The 21,859-nt window shown below is 39.6% G+C and overlaps 1 protein-coding gene across 3 annotated transcripts in view; it reads left to right on the top strand.

Annotated features, from left to right (window-relative positions):
- Positions 1-21,859, top strand: part of OSTF1 (osteoclast stimulating factor 1) — a 57,893-nt gene that overhangs the window by 25,643 nt on the left and 10,391 nt on the right. For all 3 annotated transcript variants that reach the window (XM_011947018.1, XM_011947017.1, XM_011947016.1), the window contains exons 2-7: positions 2,872-2,918; positions 12,595-12,645; positions 15,374-15,437; positions 16,572-16,625; positions 18,072-18,179; positions 19,105-19,154. In XM_011947018.1, coding sequence (XP_011802408.1) covers positions 2,872-2,918; positions 12,595-12,645; positions 15,374-15,437; positions 16,572-16,625; positions 18,072-18,179; positions 19,105-19,154 — 374 coding nt within the window. The remainder of the gene's footprint in view (positions 1-2,871; positions 2,919-12,594; positions 12,646-15,373; positions 15,438-16,571; positions 16,626-18,071; positions 18,180-19,104; positions 19,155-21,859) is intronic.

The raw sequence follows: 21,859 nt of genomic DNA, 5'->3' as shown, positions 1-21,859 counted from the left end.
CTCTGTCGCTCAGGCTGGAGTGTAGTGGTGCAATCTCAGCTCACTGCAACCTCCACATCCCAGGCTCAAGCGATTCTCCTGCCTCCCACCTCTTGAGTAGCTGGGAATACAGGTGTGCACCACCAAGCCTGGCTAATTTTTGTATTTTTAGTAGAGATGGGTCGCCATGTTGGCCAGGCTGGTCTCAAACTCCTGGCCTCAAACAGTCCACCTGCCTTGGCCTCCCAAAGTGCTGGGATTACAGGCATGATCCACCATGCCTGGCCTCAGACTTTTTAAAATTCCTGCTTCCATCTATTCCTTTCTTCATGCTTCATTTGTTACTTAATTCATTCATTAATTAATTACTGAGTGCCTCGTATGTGCCAGGCACTGTGGTAGGCACTTGGGTGTCTCATTCATAAAACAACAAAAATACTTGTCTTCATAATCTTACAGTTGATCCACAAAAGGTTTTTGAGTACTCAGTCTATATAAATGCATATGGATTTATAAGTTGTATGTATATTATTCTATGCTGTTATATCATCAAACATGTTCAGATAGGAATAGAAAAGAATAAGAAGGATAAAAATGTAAATAATTTCTGAAGTAGTCTTCCCGTATCCCACCTTGGAGGCCACTCACTATTCTGCATGATTTTCTTGTCTTAGATAATCATCTGTAAAGGTTCTTCTAGTGTTGCAACTGAGCCTTTATTTATTATTATTGTTATATTTTGAGGCAGAGTCTTGCTCTGTTGCCCAGGATGGAGTGTGGTGGCACGATCTCAGCTCACTGTAACCTCCAGCTCCTGGGTTCAGGCTATTCTCCTGCCTCAGCCTCCCGAGTAGCTCAGACTATAGGTGCATGCCACCACGCCTGGCTAATTTTTATATGTTTAGTAGAGATGGGGTTTCACCATGTTGACCAGACTGGTCTGGAACTCCTGACCTCAAGTGATCCACTTGTCTTGGCCTCCCAAAGCTTTTAAATAGCTATCAAATAGATAATCCTATTTTGATATGTGTTCTAAATCTATTTATTTTATTAAAAGAGGATTCCCCCCCTTTTTTTTTTTTTTGCTATCTATAGGCTTTTTTTCCTATACTGTTTGAGTTTGTTAACTTACTTATGTACAGCTGACCTTCTGTATCCACTGGTTCCACATCTACAGATTAAACCAACTATGAATTAAATATATTCGGGAAAAAATACTAAAAAAGAACAATACTGTTCAGGCATGGTGGCTCATGCCTGTAATCCCAGCACTTTGGGAGTCTGAGGCAGGCGGATCACTTAAAGTCAGGAGTTCGAGACCAGCCTGGCCAACATGGTGAAGCCCTATCTCTACTAAAAATATAAAAATTAGCTGGGTATGGTGGCAGGTGCCTGTAGTCCCAATCACTCGGGAGGCTGAAGCAGGAGAATCTCTTGAACCTGGGAGGTGGAGGTTGCAGTGAGCCGAGATTGCGCCACTGCATTCCAGCCTGGGCGAAAGAGTGAGAATCAGTTTCAAATAATATAATAATAACACAATAATACAAATAATTTCAGTATAACAACTATTTACATAGTATGTACATTGCGTTAGGCATAATAAGTAAAGATGATTTCAAGTATATGGGAGGATGTATATATGCGCAAATGCTATGCCATTTTATATAAAGGTCTTGAACGTCCATGGATTTTGGTATCCATTGTGGTTCTAGAACCAGTGCCCTTGGATACTGAGGGATGATTATACTCATTTAGCAAACATTTATTAAGTTCTACTATGTGCCAGTTAGGTGCTGGGAAATTGACCAAGTTAGAGTTCCTGCCCTCAAATGAGTCAGGTAGCAAATCAGTGGTTATAGCCCAGAGTGTTAGGGAAATGCAGTCTACAAAGAGAGAAAGGAGGAAGTATTGTTTGGCGGGAAGGAGGCAACTCTCAGGCATGTGACCTCATTGCCTCTTTTCTGTTTTGGGACTTAATGGACTCATAGGTTTCTCCAATGGGTCCTTTTTTTTTTCCTCCATGGTATTTTCTTTTCTTTTGGAAAATATAAAATTCTAACCCGCTGATTTAAGAATATCAAACCAGTGTAGATTATCATATTAAGGATTTGTTTATGTTAACACGGTCATGTTTTTATTTTTAAACCTAGATCTCAGGGTTGGAAGGACTCTGTATAGGACAGAACCGAAGCACAAATAATTATGTAGCTCCTGCTGTTAGAAGGAAGCAAAGTCATCTTTCAGAGGTGTGCGTCTGTTTGTACATTCACTTAAGAAATATTAAAAAATATCTCCTATGTGGAAAAGGCACTCAATTCTGAAATACAATTCTCCCACAGGTTTTTTTTTCTTGGATAGAGATATTTCAGTCAGTGTTTTTATAATGACAATAGTTGCTGCTGGTACTTATATAATTTTTCTATGTAGTCACATTGATATGTATAGTGATATATTTTTTAAATTTATTTTTTCATTGACAGATAATTGTACATATTCATGGGCTACATAGTGATGCTTTGATATATATAATGTATAGTGATCAGATCAGGGTAATTAACATATTTGTCATCTTAAACATTTATCATTTCTTAGTATTGGGAAATTTAATATCTTCCTGTTAGCCGTTTGAACTATATAATAATTGTTAGCTATGGCCCTCTTACAGTGGTATAGAACACTGGAACTTATTCCTCCTAAGTGTGATTTTATATCCTTTGGCAAATCTTTCCCTGTCCTTCCTTTCTCTCTAGCCTTTCCAGCCTCTAGTATCCTCTGTTCTACTTGATCACATGGGTTTTTAATTAGGAAATTCTGAATGTTATGATGGATAATGCTATTAAGAGCAAATTCAGGAATGAAAAATTCAGTTGTTATTTTTTCTTCCTTTTTTAGGGCAAGTTAAAGTCTTCAGAGCCCTGTATACGTTTGAACCCAGAACTGTAAGTGTTCAGTTTTTAACTTTTAAAATTGACAGAAAAACCTGAGATGATTTTATTTAGACATTTCCTCTGGTGTGAATGGTCTGCCTTTTCTTTGATAGACCTAGGTAATTCTCAGGAATGGATGTTGAGTGCAGAGCTGTGCAAGTTAAGTCCCGGCTGATTCTCATGTCTTCTGCATCTTGAGGTCATGTCTGTCTTGTAAAACTTCTCCCCACATGGTGACACCACCTGCTTTCAAATTGACAAGTGACTTGCATATAAAGCATGGTGACCCTGTCTTAGTCATCCTTCTGCTGAATCTCATACTAACCTTCCTTCATTCTCCTCTTGACCCTCTACCTCAAAATAGCTCATAATGGTACCCACTGCTAGCCTTCCAGAACAATTTTTTATTTCTGTGCAGTGTGCATTTTCATTGTTATAGTTTCTGGTATCCATCCATTTATCTGTGGTTTATTAAGCATCTATTGTATGCCAGACACTGGTCCAGGCCTTGGTACTAGTGCAGGGACAACAGAAAGGATGCTCTCTTAGAGCTTGCATCCAGTGGAGAGAGACAGAGAGTAAGCAGACAAATGAATGTGACTGTCAAGGGCTAAGTACTCTGGAGAAAAATAAGGAGGATGAGGGGCAAAGAAGTGAATGGAGGAAAGAGTGCTGTCTTCAATAGCATGTTCAGAGATGGCCTTTCTATAAAGGTGGCATCTGGGGAGAGACTTGAAGGAAGTGAGGGAGCAACAAGTGCAAGCAGCATCCTTGGTGGATGCTAGAATAGAAAAAACAGGGAAGACAGCATGGCTTGGAAAGTTGCAAACACAGGAGAGGGTGGTGGGAGACTACTTCTGAGAGTTGAGGTGAACTGGAAGGCAAAGCATTTAGGGCCTGTGGGTCTCATTTCGATTTTGCTCTGGGTAAGATTGGAGGTGAGTAGATGGTTTTGATACAGGAGTGACTAGATGGTGAAGCAGGAAGTTGAGACAGTTAGGAGGGAAAGGAAAGAAACCAAGAAGGTTTCTTGGGGAGAAGGGGTGTATGAGTCCGTTTTTACTCTGCTGATAAAGACATACCTGAGACTGGGTAATTTATAGAGAAAAAGAGGTTTAATGGACTCACAGTCATGGCGGAAGGCAAAGGCATGTCTTACATGGCAGCAGACAAGAGCAAATGAGAACCCAGTGAAAGGGGAAACCCCTTATAAAATCAACACATCTTGTGAGACTTATTCACTACCACGAGAACGGTATGGGGGAAACTGCTCCCATGATTCAATTATCTCCCACCAGGTCCCTCCCACAACACATGGGGATTATGGGACCTACAATTTAAGGTGAGATTTGGGTGGGGACACAGCAAAACTGTATCACGGAGAAACCTGCTATCCTTGACGTTTCTCTCATATATGCTAGGGACCAGAGCTTTCTCTCTGTGGGCAGTCAGCTTGCTGCTGGCTTCATCTGGTTTGCCCCAGACCCCACCATCCCCAAAGTTAGAGGCAACTCAGAAGGTCACACAGAACAAGTGACACTGAACATCAGTTCGCTGCCATCAGGCCAGGGCCTGACTTCAAATCCCAAACCTGTCGTTTACTTACTGCATGAATTTTCTTACCTCACAGCCATTGATTCCTCATGTGAAAATAGGGATACCATTCTGCAGTGGCACCATGCCGTGAGCAGGGAGTGGGGTGAATATTGAAGGCCTACCACATGGTGAGCACCAAAAAATGGTAGCCTTCCAGAACAATTAACATGGGAATGTGCATATTCAGACGTGTTCTCCCAAGAGTTTGTCCACGAAATGTTTCTGGAACAAGAAAGGTGGGGTTTTTATTCTTCTCACCAAGAGATTCCACTGACAACTCTCCTGTGTTGGTGAGGGATTGGGAGTGGGTAGTGTTAGTTTACTGAGCCTGCCATAACAAAGTTCTACAGACTGAGTGGCTTAACCAAAAGAAATTTATTTTCTCACAATTCCGGGAGCTAGAAGACTGAGATCAAGGTGTCTGCAGGGTTGGTTTCTTCTGAGGCCTTGCTCTTTGGCTTCTAGATGTCGTACTTCTGTCCACATCTTCTCATGGTCTTTCCCCATAGGCTTGTGTTTTCATCTCCTCTTCTTATAAAGATGTGAGTCATTGGATTAGGGCTCACCCTAAAGACCTCATTTTAACTTAATTAACTCTTTAAAGTCCTTATCCCAAATACACTCATATTTGGAAGTATGGATACTCTTCAACTTATGATGAGCCCAACAAACTCATTGTAAGACAAAAAAAATCCGTAAGTCAAAAAATGCATTTAATACCCCGATAAGCCCATCGTAAAGTTGACAAATTGTTAAGTTGGATCATCGTATGTCAGGGGCATCTGTACAGGGGGTTTGGACTCTAACGTAAGAATTTGAGGTAGGGAGAGGGCACAAAGAGCCCATAACAGGGAAGTGTGAGGCCCAGGGCTGTTGTCTTTAAGCCCTGCTCACCGGGAGCGCTGTCATTTTATGCCTTGGCTTGTCCTTATCAGTTGTGTCCTGGTTGGTTGCATGACCCTAAGAGGGATAAGAGTGAGAGAGGTTAGGGGTGGTCAGGTGCCAGCCTGGGCCACTCAATGAATAGACCATTCTCTGCTGCCTCTGTGAATCTAGAATGGGACCTGCATTTACTTTGTTTTGAGGCTTGAGGTAACTCCTGACTCTCTCTCCTCTCTTAGTATGCTTCGTTGTCCCCACCTTTGTCCTTTCTCACCAACCTCCTCCTTCCCCTTTGCTTCCTCATGACCTCACTTCCCACTTGCAGACTTAGCTCCTCCATTCCATCTGTAGTCTGAGCTAGATTGGCATTCCTCAAAGGTGGCTTTGCTTCCATCTCCTGCTTCAATCTTTTATTTGACTAACGGTGTCATCCTCTATAGTCCAGCCCCTATTCCAGCCCTGCTGTGCTCTGTTCCTTCCTGTTCTTGAACTATCCTGTCTGGAGGTGACTCACAGCAGAACCTATCTCTCAGCCCTTTCTAGACCCATGGCCCTGTCCCTTCCAAGCTCACCTTACATACTTCCTCTCTGTAAAGACTTTTCTGACCACTCCAGCTGGAGGTGGACTGCCTCTCCCGCCTCTGAACTTCCACACTTGGTATTTCAGTCCCGCTCACAGGCACAGCATCTGAAGAAGCAGGGTAGCACCAGGTTCAGAGCCCGCACTAGGGTTCAGGACCAGCTTCACTTCTTGAACAACTGTGTGACCTTGAGGAAATTACCGGACCTCTTTGTCACAGTGTTCTCATCTGTAAGGTGAGGATAGTAATAGTCCCACTGGGTTTTAATGAGAATTAAATGAGATTAATTGCATAAAGCTGCTATTACTACTATTAAGGAGTACTTGTTACTACTGAAGGAGTAGTGGTTGCTGTATTAGTAGACATTTAACAGATATTTTTGATGAGTTGTGTATTGATTTATTTACTTCCAATTCTACTCCAAAATGGAGTTTCTCCACTGCTTTTAAAAAGATCTTAGTTATGATTGAATATACAGGAGAATATACATTTAATTCATTAGGCTTTAAAAAATATTCAATATTTAAAATGTATTTTTAATATTTTTAGTCCCAAGGATTGTAGACTGCAGTCAGTAATGACCACCTCAAGCCCTGTTGCCTCCATATTTCCCCCCGTTTGGCTCCCTTTAATCCCAGTATGAAGTGGGTAGCATCTAGCACGGCAGGCAGCCTCTAGCTCCCACGGCCTTCCTGACTGGTAAAGTGCCATGCCATACCCATTGTTAAATTTCGAATATCATTCCAGAACTAGGTTCGTCTTACCTTCTTTTTCTGAATGAGAATTTCTGTTGGAAGCTGTTTGGTCTTTCTCCCCTCTGACCAGCAGCCATCTTCTCTGGAGGGATAGATATACCACAGCATATCCCAAGCTGACCTGGCCTCCTTGAAGTCACTGGGACCAGGCAATATTGAAAGGCTGAGGTGGGCTCTGAGGGACATTGCTGGCATGTGCAGCCCCCCAGGCAGGCCTGGGTCCAGTTTTAAGCTCCTGTTCCCCCTCAGGAGATGGGGACAGCAATGCCCAACCCCAGTCTTGGGGATCCATTGAACTGGAAGAACGCTAGGTAGCTCCTGGTTCTTCCTGCCAACTCATTTCTCATCTGTCTTGCTTAAAGGCAAGGGTGTCTTGGCACCACCCAGCCCCATTTGGTTCTTTTTTCTCACCCAGCTCCTTTCAATAAAGTGTCAACCACAGACCTGGCTGGACTGGATTGACGAGTGTCAAGACAGACTGATGAGGAGAGAACAGAATTTCCTGTGTGGTTGAGGCGCATGGATTTCCAAAGGGAAACCAGCAGGACCCTGCTCTGTCATGTAAAAGTTGCTGGGCTGCACTAGGTTAATAGAGCCACGTGTAGAGGAAGGAGACTGGGAATCTAAGAGCTGAGATAGGAGCCCAGCCCTGCCACTCATGCTGATTTGCAGAGATTCTTTCACTTCTCTAAGCCTGGTTGTGAAATAGAGATTGTATCCATGACCCAGCCAAACCTAGTGAGTTGTGAGAACTAAATGAGGTCAAGTATACTTTGCAAGTAAAATATGCTGCCATTGGTTTTGTTGTACTGCACTATAGGGGTGGGGGAGTTGGGAGTGGATAGAGACAGATATTTTCCAAGGTGGCCAGCTTTTAATCTGGTCATGACACCATGATGGCCAATAATGGCTGTATGTGATGCCTTTTGTATGAGAGAAATCACAGGTGGTAGGTAAGAGCAGGGACTCCGTAATGTGACTTAGAGTTCAAGTGCAGGTTCTACCATGTACCTGATCTATCGCCTTGGACAGGTTTCTCATCTTTAACATGATGATAAGAATACCACCCACTTCATATAGTGTTCTTGGTGAGGAGCAAATTAGTTAATATTTCTGAATGCCCAGACCAGTATGTGGCACATAATATATACTATAAAGTGTTAAATAAAAACATCTGTGGAGAATTTGTTTTCTCTTTTTATGAATTTTGGGGGCTTCAGACTTCAGATTTGGGAGCAAATCTGAAAACTTTCAAAAGTATATCAGTTTTTCTAAACTTTTCATAAAGTATATTTGCATAAACCAACAAAGTTAATGCCTTGGGAATTATATGTTACCAAGAATATATGGAATGGGAATGGGAATATATGTTACTAAGTGTGTACTCTTTGCTGTAACATCCCAGTGGACAAGAGCTTTCTTATTCTGATACCTTGTTGTTCTTCAAGGAGAGAGGAAAGGAGGAATGTGGTTAAAAAACAAAGAACAAGCTGGAAATGGGGAAGTGCATACTTCATTATGTTACTGTTTTCCCATTTCTGTTCCCTGACTATGATGCTGGGAATTTAAAAGTAGATGCTCATTGAACAGTTTACATCAGGTATCCTGCTAGTGGTTTCTCAATGGAAAATGTGAATATTGCTGGTGAAATCTGTTCTTAAAACCATGAAATTACCGTGTTGTATGTACTGCCACCAACACTGCGAAGAATTTAGTAGACTACCTACTTAGCTAGATTAGGAAAACATGTCCCTAGTTTCTTTGGAAGAAGATATTTTACGAGTAGTAGCATTCTGTGTCTGGGAGCTATGGATTAAAAGAGAATAAACTGTCGACTGTAATTTCTCGGGATGAAAAAATGAGGTCACTTTTTGCCTGACTGAAATGGACTGCCTGTTCTCATTGCCTCCGTTGGAAAACAAGTCTGACCTAATGGGCGGCTTGTGGCAGACACCACTATTGAACGGCAGCCATTAATTCAAAAACCGAAATAGCACTGAGAGGTATCGAAGCGACTGGCACTCAGTGGTCTTTCTCAAATGATGCACTTTCCCAAACCACAGAGGACAAAATTTACTTGAAAGACAGTAAGAGTTTTAACTATTTTGGGCCTTATTACTTTTTTAAAAAAATGGAGGTAAAATTCACATAACATAAAAGTAACCATTTTTAAAATTTTTAATTTCTATGAGTCCATAGTAGGAGTATATATGTATGAGGCATATGAGATGATTGGATACAGGCGTGCAGTGTGGAATCATCACATCATGGGATATTAAGTATCCATCCCCTCAAGTGTTTGTCCTTTGTGTTACAGACAATCCAATTATACTCTTTCAGTTATTTAAAAATGTACGATTATTATTGACTATAGTTATTCCATTGTGCTATCAAATAATAGGTCTTATTATTTCTTTCTAAATTTTTTTTGTACCCATTAACCATCCCGATCTCCCCACAGGTTTTCCCATTACCCTTCCCAGCCTCGGGTAGCCATATGTCTACTCTCTATGTCCATGAGGTGAATTGTTTTGATTTTTAGATTTCACAAATAAGTGAGAATATGCGATGTTTGTCTTTCTGTGCCTGGCTTATTTCCAAATTAACCATTTTAAAGTGAATCATTCAATGGTGTTTAGTACATTTATAATTCATTACCTCTGTGTAGTTCTAAAACATTTTCATCATTGCACAGATTAACCCTGTACCCATTAAACAGTTACTCCCTATTCCCCCTGATTTATTGCTTGTTTTTATAAGAAAGAGTCATTATCATGATTGTGTGTGTGTGTGCTTTGTTTTTAAAAGCTATTTGTTTGGTACTTTTTCATAATGTGTTTTGTTTGTTTGTTTAAAGGGTGAGTGGTTTTATTAAATGGAAATTTAGGGAGATTTGACTTTTGTGATTTTTAGAAAGGGTAAAACTGTAAGGAAAGATGACTTCTTAACTTCTTAAAAGTACTGATTGAGGAGGATTTATTGTAAGACATAACTGAGTGAGATTAACTTTGGGAGATGTACTCAGTAAGAATAGCCCCGGACGGCTCAAAGATGGGACAGACCTCTTCATGGCATTGAACTCTTTCAAGTGCCAGGAAATGAAAAGTTACTCCAGGAAAATCTTGCTGCCCACATGTCCTATTTTCCTTATACTCTTCTTCTTCCTTCATTTTCCCCTCCCAGGCCTTAGCACCATCTAAAGGAGAGTCAGATGGTGTTAAAATTGCCAACAAAGGCCAACCTTAATGTTGTGGGGGCAAGTGGTGGTGGTTGCTGGGTCCAGCTGGGTTGCTGTAGTGGGGAGAGAGTCATCTTTCTGGCCTCTCTGGGAGTGATCCGGTTTACATCAAAATAAATACTAAAGGAAATAGTTTCTTTACCTAATCACTTTCTATATCTATCACATATTGGTAGTAATAGTGATCATTGATCATCAGAACATTTTAGAGACCGGTTTGAGAGAATATTAGTGGTTATTAATTTCTTTTTTCCCAAATTCAAGCAACAAAAATAAAAAGTAAAAACTTATTTCAAATAATATCAAAATGTATGTCACAAGGTCTAGTATATATAACTAATTTTCCATAGTTTGTGCTATGTGTCAGACTAGTCTGTGCAAATCAAAGTGTAAAAGCAATATATGTTTCAGAAAGTTACCTTTTAAAGGACTTTAACCATTTGGGTACATCAATAATCATCATTTGCTAATTTTTATATTTGAATACATAATGCATCTAAATATTTTCATGTATTATGGTTACTTAAAGCATGTTATGGCTGATAATAGCCTTAATTTACATTCATGGAGAAATAGTTATAGTAAGAATGTAGATCAGCCTTAAAACTAAATAAATTACTAGTGCAGAATCATATTTACTGCCCTAGTCTGCTACTGAGAGGAGGTAAACAAATGGAAAAATGAATGGATGAAATATTTTAATTTATTTATTAAAAAAATTTTTTGAGACAGAGTCTCACTCTGTCGCTCAGGCTGGAGTGCAGTGGTGTAATCTCAGCTCACTGCAACCTCTCCCTCCCTGGTTCAGGTGATTCTCATGTCTCAGCCTCCCGAGTAGCTGGGATTATAAGTGTGTACCACCACGCCTCGCACATTTTTTGTGTGTGTTTTTAGTAGACACGGGGTTTCACCATGTTGGCCAGGCTGGTCTCGAGCGCCTGTCCTCAAGTGATCTGCCCACCTCAGCCTCCCAAAGTGCAGGAATTGTTCAGGCATGAGCTACCACACCTGGCTGGGTGAAGTAATTTTCACTAGCATAATTTTGATTTATATGGAATAGTAATTATAATCACAGACATCAGAGCCTTTCTTTTAATAGTATTTTTCCCACCTAAACTATGAAAGCAACACATGCTCATGACAGAATTTGGAAATTTTTCTGTGTCTATTTAATGCATAGTTGTGTTCTTATCACATGTGAAATTTGTGTCCTACATTTTTCATCCACCATGATGATGTAAATATTTCCTAATATCTGAAATTTGCTCTAAGTAGGCATCACCCTACTTACTTATAAAGTCATGGCAAGTGTTATCTACTAATGGGGAAAAGATGTTTAAAATGTGTATCTTTATTCAGAGAGGTTTTTTCTTTTTTTCTTTTTTTTTTTGAGACGAAGTCTTGCTCTGTCACCCAGGCTGGAATGCTGTGGCATGATCTCGGCTTACCACGACCTTTGCCTCCCGGGTTCAAGCAATTCTCTGCCTCAGCCTCCCAAGTAGCTGGGATTACAGCCACACCCAGCTAATTTTTGTATTTTTAGTAGAGATGGCTTTTCACCATCTTGGCCAGGCTGGTCTTGAACTCCTGACCTCATGAACTACCTGCCTCGGCCTCCCAAAGTGCTGGGATTACAGGCATGAGCCACCACACCTGGCCTCAGAAAGTTTTTAGAACGTTTGGTTGGTACAGGCCAGAGCACATATGGTCGGTGTAATTAGCCAACTCCTTAGAGCTGCTTGGGGTTTCTGGACTGGCTGAGTTACTGCTTCTTATCTTTTAGCTCTTTAGCTTTATTAATGGTTGAATTACATATTAACTTTTCTCATACAGAAAATGTTCATTCTCCCTGAACATGAAGAGTTAGAATAATGATTTTCTCATAATAAGCAGATAGCAGATGTTGATCTTAAAGTGTTCAAGGATTGAGGCCTTGTTTAAGAGAAAACCAAGCTTCTGGCTGTTTTTCATGATTCTAATTCTAGACATTTATCTTTTTATGAAAAGCAATATACCACCTTTTAGAATTTCTACAAGGAAGAAGTTTTATTAATATTCTATTTTGATATATAAATGTTTTGCTTTGGTTGTAGAAGAATACAAAATGTGTGTGGAGAATCTTTATGTAATTCTTTGAAGTTCATCATGGGAAAAAAAATCTATTCATGTATTCATTTTTCAGTAGTAGGCCGGGCGCTGTGGCTCACGCCTGTAATCCCAGCACTTTGGGAGGCCGAGGCGGGCGGATCACGAGGTCAGGAGATCGACACCATCCTGGCTAACACGGTGAAACCCCGTCTCTACTAAAAATACAAAAAACTAGCCGGGCAAGGTGGTGGGCGCCTGTAGTCCCAGCTACTCGGGAGGCTGAGGCAGGAGAATGGCGTGAACCCAGGAGGTGGAGCTTGGAGTGAGCCGAGATGCCGCCACTGCACTCCAGCCTGGGCGACAGACCCAGACTCCGTCTCAAAAAAAAAAAAAATTTTCAGTAGTGTTTTATTATATGGCTTATGTGCTGATTTAAGTGTATAAAACCACATTGTTTATTAGAATATGATAGAATTTTGAATCTATATAATGATTATATTCTAATTCATGAAAAATCACATGGAGTCAAACTTTTTTTTTTCTTCTAGCCAGATGAATTATACTTTGAGGAAGGTGATATTATCTACATTACTGACATGGTAAGTCCACATAATATCTTGTAATACTACATATAAAGACTGTTTTATGTAGCTATAACATTGTAAGTTATTTAAATGTATATGTACATAGAAATACATATGTACAAGTCTGTTCATTTTAGCGCAATTGATAGTAGCATAAGATTGAAAACAGACCTTATTTCCATCAATAGGTAAAGAGTTGAATAAGCTTTGGTCTATCCAGAAACAAAATATTATGCAGCTATAGAAAGAAATGGGGAATATCTCTATATGCTATTATGAAGTAATTTAAGTGAAAAAAAAGCAAAGTGAGAAAATGTAGATAGTATATCCTCACTTTTCTAGGAAAGGGTGAGAGTGTATGTGTACACACATACATGCAGACAATTGTTTTTCTCAATTTCAAATAAAAAATTGAAAGATGAGTTGTGAAGTAAAATTTAGTTTTATTCTATGAAGAGTAAATATCCTTTCTCTAGGTGGAGGGAGGGAAATAGGGTATAATGGACATAGATGGAAGATAGACTTTTTGGAAAATTATACCTTGTTTTGTGGATTTGACTTTGAACTGATGTAAACCTTGACAGAGTTAAAAATTTGAGTAAATAGCAATCCCTAAAAATTAAAAGCAGAATGAATCAAATGAACTTAATTGTACCCTGGTAATTGACATAACCACATAGAGAGGAAATATTCCAAGTTTAAAACTCAGCAATTTGACTGAACATCCATAGTAGAATATGGATATATATATGAAGAACATATATATGAAGAATATATATATGATGAAGGACAAAAAGAACTGGCCAAAAAAGGGTAAATTGATTTAAATCATGCCCTTGTTCGGGAAATGTTGGTATTGCTAAGTCTGAGACTGTTGCATGTGTATTGTGGTTTAGAGCAAATGAGTCATTAGGTCGGTGATGTTGCTAACGGATTTTCAGCATGGCGAAAAGGATACACAGATGTAAGATTAATGACAGTTTAAGAAAAGCTCTGTATTCCTTCATCTGAATTGGAAGGATCACTTGTATTTTATCTAAAATAAAATGAAAATATTCCCTGCTGTGTTCTTTGAAAGGGCCTAGGAAAAATGACCAACCCAATAATAATGTTATTTTTCCATTGGAACGAACAGGCTTCTTTGAGAAATGGCTAGTACCAAGTCAAGGGCAGCAGAGGTACAAGATAAACCCAGAACATCCTCTTGTTAGAAACCATGGAAGCTCCCAAAGACAGTAGGGTCATAATGAAAGGACTTGGGAACTAACTTGAAGAGACTCCCACTGGCCAAAGATAGGACAATTTGAGCATCAATTAGGGCAACAACTTCCAAGAATTGAAACACATTCAATACATTTAAATGTATGAGTTCCTAGTGTTACTTCTGAACAAATCTCATTGGTCAGCATGAGAGAATGCTAGGAAACCAGGTTTTTATTCTGACAACCGTTAAGGGGAAGAATCCCCATTTATTCTGTGCTTTCTTTATGAATTTCTTATCTGGGCAACTTGAGAGTTGATGAGGAAGTTTTTGTTTGAAGAGGTATTCAGGTTATTTCAATGAAGAAGGAATGATAGAATTAGCATGTCACCACCTTGCAGCCCCTAGGAAATAGTGGATCTAGACAATGATCATCAAAGGCTACTAACATGAAAAGAAGCCGACTAGATAGTACACGTTTCCCAATGGAAGAAATCAGTACCGCCTAGGAAATAGCTTTGCCAAAAAACATTGAAGCTGAATCTAATTAAACCTCTAGAACGAATGACCAATTTATAGGCAATACAGGGAACAGAGGAACATGTTTAATGATAACACAGGGATACAACAGGCAAAATCCATAGAGGTTGAAACTACAGGACAAACCAACTGGATTCTTCAACAAATATATTTCTAAGAGATAAAAAAGAATGGAGAGACAACCTTTAGATTAAAAGATACTTAAAAGACAAATCATATTGTATAGCCCTTATTTGAATCCCAAATTATGGGACAGTTGGGAAATTTGAGTATTGACCTGGATATTTGATGATATTAAGGAATTATTGTTGGAAAAAACTTTTAAGCTGTGATAATGGCATTATAATTGCCTTTCAAAAAGTATGTATGTTTCCGCGATACATAATGAAATATTTACAAATGAAATAATATGATGTCTAGAATTTATTTTAAAATAATCCAGGAGGGGAGGGAGGTCGTGGGGGCATATATGAAACAATATTGATCATTAAGAAGTGATTTGTGCAGTTGGGAAATGGGTATATATAAGGTCATTACATTGTTCTATTTTTTTATAAGTTTAAATTTTTCTATAGTAAAAAGTTACCCCCAAAAAGAAGATAATATAAAGAGATCTTTAGAACTTCCTCCCCCATAAAAAATACTATCTCGGAGCTAAGAGAAATGAAACTGTGGACACAAAATCATATAGCTAGTCTAAACTAGCGTAATTTGTTTTCTTCTCTTTCATATCATCTCTGATTTGTTTGTTTATTGGGACTGTGTCATGAAACGTATTCCATTTGTTGCAGGCGGATGCACGTTTATTTGTAACTTACCGGTAAGGGAGACCGACACTCACAGCTAGGCTGTGAGGAAACTTGACGGTGTAGGTAGGGTTGACAGACATTTTGTAGAACAGGATGTAGAACAGGATTTGGCTCCCTAGGAGCCAAATAATTTGAAAAGTGGATGAATGTAGTCTGGATTTCACACCGCTTAATTTAACTTTTCTTTTACCAGAGTGATACCAACTGGTGGAAAGGCACCTCCAAAGGCAGGACTGGACTAATTCCAAGCAACTATGGTAAGTGTTGCCGAGTGGTTTTACTTCAGCTATTCTTCGTTCACTTGGAATTTTTTTGGTTCTTGAGGCTTTTCTGCGTGCTGCTGTGGCTGAGAAGGCAATGGAGTCATTGTCAGTCTCGGACATTTTCCATTCCATGAGCCTCCTGTTAATAAACTGGTCATGACTACCAGATGTGCTTGAGCCTGACTGTGTGACCTAAGAGAAAGCATTATAGCATTCTTAACCCAAGGTTTCCCAGGAAACGCTTATGGTTTTACTTTCTTCAGCTCTTAAAACAATTGTTTTTAATGCTGATAAACTCAATCTTGCAGATTGTTTCTTAGACTAGCCCTTTCTTTTGTGATGGAGTAACACGACCTTGTTAATTCATGTTTGGGGCAGTGAGGTTCATAAATGCTTACTTATCATGGCAGTTTGGGGACCTTGAGAGATGAGAGACACGGTTCCTGCCATGAAGCTGCTTCTAGCTGGAAGTGGGACAAATGGATAAAACACTTATTTAGTTGTCAGCAGAATAAACTCAAAAGAGCTCAGAACTGATAAACAAGGCTCCTGAGTTTTAATCCTTTTTCTTCCATTTCCTAATAACACTCCCTGCTGATTCTAGGACAGCAGTGAACACACCTTCTTTAAGAGGCAGGTAGCTATGCTGATTGTTCCTTCTGAATACAGGAAGCAAAATATTCCCCCCTCATCTGCTCCTACATAAATACACACAAGAGACTCAAAATTATTTTTAGGCATCTTTAAAGCAGAGTGATCTACACAATGTAAAAATGAACATCAAATTGCTTTCTTTTGCATTTTTATGCTTTATTAAATACTTGCGTAATATCAAGTATGCATTTAACTCAGGTATGCAGGTTTGTTTGTTTTTGTTTATACTTCCAGTTAATTACTATGTTATTGCTTTATTGCTTGGCTTCCTTTCCCTTAACACATCATTCAGCTTCATTTAATGCAAGAACTATCCATTTGATTTCTGTTACTTTTTATCCACCTTAAGTAAAGGAAACTGTGTTGAAGGCCCTGGTACTCCTGAAGCTGGGGGACTGTGGTGTATGAGTGGCTTCAGTAAATCATTTGTGTGGCAATTCAACATTGGGCTAACACTTTATATTTTCAATCTAGTGGCTGAGCAGGCAGAATCTATTGACAATCCATTGCATGAAGCAGCAAAAAGAGGTAGGTGTGATTGTTTTTGACTGAGGTATACAGTACAGTAAAATGCACAGATTTCAGTTAGTTTTGACAAATGCGTACACCCGTGTAACCAACACTCAGATCAAGATCTGGAACATTTCTACCATCCTATAAAGTTCCCTTTGCACCTTCTCAGTTAAATCCCTGCCTTCCCCAGAGACAGTCTGTCCCAACATCTATTACCCTAGAGAAGCGTGATTTTAATTTTAAAACGTCAGTCAGGAAACACTGTTGTGGGGAGACGCAAGTCGAAAGACATGGTCCGTGACTTCCAGAGCTCAACATCTGGCAGGGGAGAGAGAGATGTAACAGATCGTTAAAATATGGTATGATAAGTACAGCAATTGAAATGTGTTTAACAGGCTGTAGAGTAGAGGCCAGGGTGGGTAACTGGAGGGCAGAAGAATGGAAGGGTCTGGTGGGTACAGCATTTAGGAGAGCATTGGTGTGGTGAGCACTTGGCCAGGGAGGGCATAACAACAGGGATGAACCTGGGGGAGGATCCTTGACCAAATAACTGTCAAACTTGTCTTGGGCTTTATTCTGTAGATCAGCAGTCCTCAGCTAGGGGTGATTCCTCTTTCACAAACCCTGAGGATATTTGGCAATATCTGGAGACGTGTTGACTGTCGTGACTGGAGGGATGTTACTGGCATCTTTTGGGGAGAGGCAGGGGTTGTTGCCACACATCCTACAGCACACAGCACCCCCACAATAAATCCAACCCCAAATGCCAATGGGGCTGCTGCCAAGAAAGCTTGCTGTAGATAATGGGGAGTTTTTGTAAAGCCTCAGTGAGTTCCATTTCATTCAATTTTTAGATTTTTTGGAAATCTGAATGTACACAAGGAAATTATTGGTTAGGACTGTGAAAAAGTAAAAGGACTAAACGGACATTTAAAAAGTTCTTTGTAAATTAGATACTTGGGACATTAGCCTGAGGATTTTAAATTAATAGTTACAGTTTAACATATAAGAGCAGCAGCTTTGAGTAGGTTATTTAGCCTTTCTTATAGGAGCTGAAGATGCATTGTAAATATGAATATGAATAGTATCTGCTTGTTCTTAGGTTTGATTGTCTTTTCCTCAATTTCCAGAATTTCACAAAGAAAAAATAATATATGTATACACACACACACACACGTATATGTATTTTAACAGAATAGAAATACCTTAAGTATACCCAGTTAGGCAACTCTTCCCATTAACCTATCATTAGAAACATTGATGTTAATACTTTCCATTAATAAGCTGGAAGTCAAAATGTACCATAATAAATGCATTAATGGGCAGGTCTTAATTTACTACTTGCTGATTAATCCATTGCAAATGGAAATACATGCAGAATGAAACAATGAAATTTATTTAAAAGCAAAATAAAAAGTGAAAGCCTTTTTTCTTGTGTTTTTGTAAATAAAATTCTTTCAGGCAACTTGAGCTGGTTGAGAGAGTGTTTGGACAACAGAGTGGGTGTTAATGGCTTAGACAAAGCTGGAAGCACTGCCTTATACTGGGCTTGCCACGGGGGTCACAAAGGTATTAACATTTTGTTTGTTATATGTTTCTATGCTGCTGACGGGAGCCAGATTTACAAAAAATGAGAAAGAAAAAGCACTGGCTATTCTTTTTGAATCCTTTGGAACACCAGCCAAAAGCCGTGTTCCTGGAAGTTCTGTAGAACAGTGGGTAGAATGTGGTCAGCCAGTCTCTCCGCATGGGCCCCTCTCACTTGAAAGACTGGGCACTTCCTTTCCTCTCTCAGGCTTAGAAAGGTTACTGGAAAACAGCAGTAATATAAAAACAAAACCACTGTCTAATCTTACAGAAGAAAAGATCAGAATTGGCTCCCTAGCTTAGCTTTTCACAAGGTCTGCTTTTATGATTTGCATTTTAAGTTTAATGCAAACTATTAGATTCAAGAGAAAGCCAACCATTTGCCTAAGTTAGTGATTCCATTGATACTTTTTCTGTTATAATCAATAATAATGACAAAGTGAATTTTTAGATGTATTTTTTCCTGGCCAAAAATTTATCACCCACTGCTTTTCTACATCTCCCTATAACAAAGGAAATAAACTCAACAACAATAAGAAATGAAGCTCTCAACAAATTAAATAGCAGTGCCAAAGGAAAATTTGTAACTGTCTCCTAAAAAGAAGCCTGTCTTATTTCAGCTAATAAACATGTTAGTTATATGAATGAAAAGTATTGTAATGAATGTAAAAATATTCCTGTGTCATATGAAAATGCAAAAGCCAAAGCTATTAGAAAAAGTGTATTTTCCTAAATAATTCTACTTTTTAGATTCTTAAGTTTTTCTATTTTATAAATTTTACAAAATGTGTTAACATTTTCTTGAAGGTTCTTTTAAAGACTCTCGCTTTTATAAAATTATTGTACCTAGATTTGTCAGGCTTCTAATTTTCATTCTTAAAAAGTATCTTTTCTCTTTGAATTTCAGATATAGTGGAAATGCTATTTACTCAACCAAATATTGAACTGAACCAGCAGGTAAGACTGCTTATCTGAAAATCATTTAACACATACCTGCTTGTTCTCTTTAGTACGGAGCAACTTACGGGCATGTGAAGTACTGTAGCAAAATACCGCAAGCGCATAATTTAAAAATTATGATTGCGCTAAAATTCAAATTGTCCACAGCCCCAAGTGCCAGTCCCACTCCTCCTCAGATGTCACTTTCAGCTTTTAGCTCTTTCTTCGTGTACTTACCTTTGTCTTACCAAGGAATAGGCTGACAGAGCTCTCTCTCCATGCGTTATCTTCATGTGTACTTTGACCTCCTGTTGGGTATGTGAAGGGTTAAGCTTGTCACTGCCCCAGCTCTCATCTTTCAGCACCCCAGCACCCAGCCTGTCCTCTGCTCCTCAATGCACTTCATCACAGTTTTTGGTTATATTACTATATGACGTTTACTTCATTATGGGTGTCTAAATAGTGTTCACTGCTTATATAACCTTTTTTTTTTGTTTCTGTACTTACTGACTTTTTAAAACTCATTTTTTGTTATCTCACTGTGACTTCTCTACTGTTTTATACAGTCTTGATATATAATACTTTTCCAAAATGTGTAAGATAATCAACAGCTTTCTTTTTTCTCCCCGAACTCATACTTCCTGAAGTACTCCATCATTCTCCAGACTGAGCAACTTGGTCCCTGTGGCCCTTTGCTGTCTTCCAGGGAACCCCTTCCGTTCTCTGCCGTGTTGCATCTTCATTTTTCCGGATCCCTTGTCTGTCTTTTGTCAGAGAACGTCTTCAAGTAGATTCCTGAGAAAGAGAAGCTTGGGATTGATTATTTGACTGATCAGAAGTCTAGGTCAAAAACAGTTTCCCTCAGAATTTTGAAGGCATGGCTCTGTGGCATTCTTGTTTCCAGGGTTGCTGTTGAGAGGTTTGGTGCCATTTTGATTACCCTTCTTTTGTGTGTGATCTGCTTTTTCTCTTGCTAGCAGTATTTACTTTTTTGTTGGTGTTTTAAAATTTTATGATGATGTGCCTTAGCGTTCATCTCTTCCCAGTGATTATGATGAGCTCTTTCAGCCTGGAAAATTATCTTGTATTATTTTTTTAGAGTTTTTATCTGACCCTTCTTTGTTCTTTTTGTTCTGGAATGCCTGTTAGTAGGATGTTGGACTTCTTGGATTAAACCTTCAGTTTTCTTAATTTTTCCCAGAGATATTCTCACCTTTGTTTTATTTTGGTTATCTTTTTAATCTCCTAGAGTTCTGTATTAGTTTTCTGTTGCTGCCTAGCAAACGACCACAGGCTTAGCAGCTTCTACTTTCTGTACGTCAGAATTCTGGGCATGGCATAGCTGTGTTCTCTGCTCAGGGTCTCCCAGGTGGAAATCAAGGTATTGGCTGGAACTGGATTCTTATCTGGAGCTTGGGGTCTGCTTCCAAGTGTATTTAGGTTGTTGGAAGAATTGATTTTCTTGTGTCTGTAGTACTACTAAGGCCCTCAGCTTTTAGAGGCCGCGCCTCTCTGTAGACACCTCACAGTATGGCTGTTTGCTTTCTTTCTCAAGGCCGGAAGGAGATTGTCTGTCTGCTGCTTCATCGTTTTTAGTTTTTAAGGGCCCACATGGTTAGGTCAGGCCCACCTGGGATAATGTCCCTTTTGATGAACTCAACATCTGCTGACTAGAAGCCTAATTACGGGAGTGATAGCCTATTACATTCACTGCTTTCACTCGCAGTCAAGAGGAGGGGGCCTGTACCGGGGCCAGGAACCTTGGGGGCCCTTCTTAGAATTCTGTCTGGTATAAGCTCTTATTTTACTCTGATTGTTACTTTTACGTAGTATCTTTCTTTTTCTTGTTTCATGACACAATATGATCTTGTATCTTGCTGATATAATATTTATAACTTTTCAAACTGTATTTTTTGGCTATTCACTATACTGTGTTTTTTCCCTTTGAGATCCATTTATTTTGTTTTGGTCTTTCCTAAAATATTGTAGGCTTTCCACGAACACTTGATGTCATTATCTATCCATTCATTATTATTTTTTAAATTTGAGATAGTGTCTCGCTCTGTCATCCAGGCTGGAGTACAGTGGCGCAATCTCAGCTCACTGCAACCTCTGCCTCCCAGGTTCAAGCTATTTTCCTGCCTCAGCCTCCCAAGTACCTGAGACTACAGGCCTGTGCCACCGGGCCTGGCTAATTTCTGTGTGATGGGCTTTCACCATGTTGGCCAGGCTGGTCTGGAACTCCCTACTTCAGGTCATCCACCCTCCTTGGTCTCCCAGAGTGCTGGGATTACAGGCGTGAGCCACTATGCCTGGCCCTTATCCATTCATTTTTAAGAGTGATTGGAAGCTGTGTGTGCTTGGTGAGGTCTGCTGGCTGGTGGGCTCCTTCACAGGGCGATCTGGTGAGGTCCTGGCTATTTCGCTAGGTGACACCCAAATGCTAATGAAAGTACACTCCTTCTCTCCCCTGCACATGGGACTGCACTGCTTCACCAGAGGCACCCTCCAGTCTCCTGCCTGGGGGGGTGTGCACACTGGGCAGTGGGGTACGTAAGGTACCTGAGAGAGGGGTCTTACTGTTCAGTCCGTAGGTTTTTTACCTAACCCTCAGCCTTTAGTTTTTGGCCTTTTGCTACCTTCTCTTGTACCTAGTGTTCATGAACTTGGAAACTGTCAGATTACTTTATTAACAAGTAAATCTGTCATCATTATTGGGTCAT

This window comes from Colobus angolensis, unplaced genomic scaffold (genome assembly GCF_000951035.1).
Source record: "Colobus angolensis palliatus isolate OR3802 unplaced genomic scaffold, Cang.pa_1.0 Scaffold257, whole genome shotgun sequence".
Lineage (NCBI taxonomy): Eukaryota > Metazoa > Chordata > Mammalia > Primates > Cercopithecidae > Colobus > Colobus angolensis.
The sequence above is the reverse complement of the archived record's forward strand: the minus strand, read 5'-3'. Positions and strand labels throughout refer to the sequence as shown.